Source organism: Haliotis rufescens, unplaced genomic scaffold (genome assembly GCF_023055435.1).
Source record: "Haliotis rufescens isolate VD_foot unplaced genomic scaffold, xgHalRufe1.0.p SCAF_41, whole genome shotgun sequence".
NCBI lineage: Eukaryota > Metazoa > Mollusca > Gastropoda > Lepetellida > Haliotidae > Haliotis > Haliotis rufescens.
The window spans coordinates 2,322,877-2,327,339 of NW_025964124.1; the positions used below are offsets into that span (position 1 = coordinate 2,322,877).

The 4,463-nt window shown below is 40.0% G+C and overlaps 1 protein-coding gene across 1 annotated transcript; it reads left to right on the forward strand.

Moving 5' to 3' along the window:
- The first annotated feature begins 680 nt into the window (after nucleotides 1–680).
- LOC125372517 lies at nucleotides 681–3,244 on the forward strand. The gene is made up of 2 exons (XM_048382810.1): nucleotides 681–2,686; nucleotides 2,968–3,244. The coding sequence occupies exon 1, from the start codon at nucleotides 701–703 to the stop codon at nucleotides 1,703–1,705; it is 1,005 nt and encodes a 334-aa protein (XP_048238767.1). The 5' UTR covers nucleotides 681–700; the 3' UTR covers nucleotides 1,706–2,686; nucleotides 2,968–3,244.
- Nucleotides 3,245–4,463: the final 1,219 nt, after the last annotated feature.

The following is a 4,463-nucleotide window of genomic DNA, read 5'->3' on the forward strand; positions in this document are numbered from 1 at the left end:
TAATATTAACGGCCAAGAACGACATCAGCGTGTTTTACCATCAGCCTTGATTGAGGATATGCTCAGAGGACTTCATGATGAAGTGGGACACCCTGGAAGAGAGAGGACACTGTCACTCCTAAGAGATCGGTTCTTTTGGCCAGGCATGACCAACTACGTGGAAGATTGGATCCAAAGATGTGACAGATGTTTGAGAAGGAAATCCCCCGCCAATGCACGTGCTCCTCTGGTCAACATCATCACCACACAGCCCTTAGAGCTCGTCTGTCTGGATTTTCTAACCTTGGAAGCATCAAAGGGAGGTCACCAGAATATTCTAGTCATCACAGACCACTTTACGAGGTATGCACAAGCAATCCCAACAAGGAATCAGACTGCAAAAACAACAGCAGAAGCCTTCTACAAGAACTTTATAATGCACTATGGGATTCCAAAGCGCATCCATAGTGATCAAGGCACCAACTTTGAGAGCCGCCTTATGAAGGAATTGTGCAGCCTCTTGGGAATGGAGAAAAGCCGGACAACATCCTATCACCCTATGGGCAATGGTATGGTTGAACGCTTCAACCGGACACTGCTTAATATGTTGGGAACACTCCAACCAGACCAGAAAGCAGATTGGAAGACCTATGTAGCTCCCCTTGTCCACGCCTATAACAGCATCCGGCATCATTCAACAAACCAGTCTCCATTCTTCCTTATGTTTGGTCGTGAACCTCGTCTGCCTGTAGATCTTGCTTTTGGGATCGAGACCAACAAGAATCATCAGTCTCTGACAGCTTATGCAAAGTCTCTGAAAAAGAAGCTCCAAGAAGCCTATGACCTGGCGTCAAAGGCATCAAAGACTGCCCAAGTCAAACAGAAAGCCAGCTACGACTTGAAGACTAGAGGGGCCACTGTACAGACAGGTGATCGAGTTCTGGTGAAAGCCTTAGCCTTTGATGGTAAGCACAAGTTGGCAGATCGCTGGGAGGAAGATCCTTATGTTGTTCTCTTGCAACCAAACCAGGATATCCCTGTGTTTGTAGTGCAGAAAGAATCTGGTGAAGGGAGGAAGAGGACGTTGCACAGAAACCATCTCCTGCCCATTGGATCAGTACCAGCGATCATGGATAACAGAGTACCAGCAGCCAAGAAGCCAACTCCAAGACCAAGAAAGACAGTGAAGAAGACTATAGAAGAGGATATCCAGGAGGATAAAGAGTCTGACTATGATGCTCCATTCTATTTTCCAGCAGTTGCTGAGGATGCTACCATCATCAGTGAAGACACTGTGGAAGAGAGTGCGGCTACTTCAGAGACAACAGGTGACGATCTACAGTCTCTTGGAGTAGCAGGTGATGCTTCTGGTGGTGACGACCACATACCTGAAGAAGACAGCAGCACAGAAGCAGATCCTGAAGCAGTGCAACCACCAGAAAACACTGAAGAGGAGCCGGAAGACTCAGTCAGAGAAGAGCTACCTCCTCCTGTACCACCTGATACTAATCCCCAACCCATACCTGCACCAAGAAGAACTGGTAGACTAACAAGGAAGCCTGCCTGGCAAACCTCCGGAGATTATGTGATGTGCCAGACTTCTCACCCAGATTGGCAGCAGAGGAGTCGACGCCTGGAACAACTGGCAGCGACCGGCATTTTAGGACACATCAGCACCAGCATCTCCAAGGCATTGCTTTCCCTTGTTGACGAAGAACCGGAATGACGAGGACGCCATTATTCAAGGGAGAGAAGTATGTGACAGGATCCGATAATTGTATATATTTTCAGAGTTTTATCAGTTTAGATTTTTACTGAATTAAATATTCAGTCAAATATGTTTTAAACATTATATACTTCACACTTCAGCTCTCCTAATTCTCTGTTTCAGCTTACTGCATGAGTACTTTGCCATAGCCTCAATCACCTAGTGCACTATCACACAATAGCCTGCCCAAGCGCGCCCCTCAAAGCCCCTTTGTGTTTCAGGTTCTAGCTTACTGTCTCCAGTTTTAAAGGGTTTAGTTTTACTACAGTTTAGAGCACATTTGATGTTACTGTCAAACACACGTATATCATTGGAATTCACAATTTGGACAATTTGGACTAATTGTGGTGTTTGATCTATTGGACATTTTGGAATTCACTTCTAAAGGTTGGTCTTTTGATGATATTTTATTGTTTGTGCGTATTCCTAGGATTTGTAGGTATATTGTGTTTATGCTCTTGATAATTTGGCTGTTTTGGTCATGTTGTAAATATTCGCCAGATCATAGTAATTAGTTGTATTTCTGTATGCATTACAAGTGTTATTATTTACGTAAGGTAAATAATTCAGTAAGTGCTAAGTTTATGCTTAAAATACTATTTAACTAAATCTTCAATCACTGTGAAGCTGATGTATGAAAGTATGAAGTATGAAAGTAAGAATGTGAAACATATATGTTGCTAGGTAACATATTGGTATAAATGAATGTGTAATGTATGAATGTATAATGTATGAATGAATCAGGGTTTTACTATTATATTTTAGAATTGTTTTAAGTTACTCTGCAATAACACTATGTTTCGGTTTGTAGTAATATTGCTGCTATCAGATTGGTCTGCACAGTGTGTATATATATTCATTTATTTGTCGTGCAGATGTAGCTGTAATACTTGTGCAGAGGTCTGTGTCTGGACTGATGAACCCAGGTCCACACACTTGGTGGGTTTACTAGGTTTTATATATATTCTCATGTATTGCACATTGTATGTACACATAGTAAATGTATCATGTCACGTCTATCTTACTCTATTTATATAATACACATATATAAGTATATATGCGGGTTAAGTAGGTTTATAATATAAGATTAAGTTTTTGATGAGATGTAAGTTTATCAATTAGTAGTTATAGCATTTTGTATATATCATCAAATGTAATGAAATATTTGATGTCAGCATATGTTTATATTTTGTGTAATGAATGTTTTACAATTGTTTCAGGGTTCAAAACATTTATCAGTAATAAACTTGGCTATAATTCGAACAACACCTGCGTCTGTCCTTCATGTCAAGAAGCAGTCCCGGTTTCAATGGAGCCCCCAGTGAGGACTTTAGCCTAGAAAAGACACAGACAGCTACCTATTGACTTCATCGTCCCTTGTCCACTACATGTGCTATGACGTCATTCTGGGAAACATCGTAACATGCCGTTACACGCGTGTGAGACATTTTTTGTGATTTTGAATTATATAGACTCAATATCAACAGCTTATAATGTGCCTCAATCCAAGAGGCGTAATGGATTTGTGGTCAAAACAAGATGATCCAAATTAGATCCGCTTTTTTATAGATAATGAAGAAAAGTACCAAGATCTAGGAACGATTATTAACTCTTAACTTTCGTGGGATGCTAATACAGATTATAATTTACAATAATGGCCACCAAAGACTTTATATTTTTTACGCTTAGGATATTGTTATAATTACACTGTTATGTCCTTGTTTTGTATAAGCTTCATAACTTAATCATGTTAATCATTCAATATTTCATGGAATGACTCTTACCTTGGCGAGGATCTTTTTTGCAACAAGTGATTCCTTATGTAAAGTGTATGTTGAATGACCCTGGCTTTGTTGTCAAATAATTGTTTGACAGTTGTTAAATATGGGGTTATGTTTTATCTCTGAATGTTTGGGATGAAATATTTTAATAAGGACAGTTCTAAGTTGGAAACTCAACTGGGGCCTTTTCAATTGAATTCAATGTACAGCATGTACAGTTTGGACATTTCTCTAATGTGAATGCTACTTATGTTTGCAGAATGTCTGGATGAATGAATGAGTCAGTCATCTGCACAGCATCAATGGAAAAAGGGAAGCAATGAGGAACAAGAGAAGAGTAGCAGTGAGTGGTAAATATTTGAAATTATTCTGTTTGGTTCATCATGTTCATGTAGCTATTCTGCAAATATTTCTTCAGTTTGCTTGTTCTTTATCACCTGTTGGCATGGATGGCCTAATTATCAAAGGCACTACAACTTGCTGTGCATAGTTGCATCTCTTGGGCTTGACAGAAACTGATGGTCGTGGGTTTGAATCGAGGGTAGCATCATACACTTGCTTGTGGGTTTCATCAAAGTGGTAAACATGTAAGACCTGCATCACTTCGGGCTTTCTTCCCACATCAAGCTTACATGCCGTGATATAACTGGAATACTGTTCAAAGAGGCGTTAAACCCAATTCACTCATTTAACACCACATCCAGCAATAGTTCGGCTAAATGACAAGGATTATAAATTAATCAAATCTCAAATCTCAACTAGACAAACCAGAGATTAATGTTATGAGCTCGATCCAGACGCACCGATGATGACTGTTATGGACAACATCCCATGTTATTGGGTACGATTACGAGCTTTCAATGAGCCCACTTGCTACCTCATCTATTACTTTGGCTTGTATGGCAATCATAGGTTGCTAGGAACATTTTTAAGAG

Excerpts from the sequence above, each read along its gene's own strand:
- LOC125372517 (XM_048382810.1), top strand. The coding sequence starts at position 701 with ATGTTTGGTCGTGAACCTCGTCTGCCTGTAGATCTTGCTTTTGGGATC.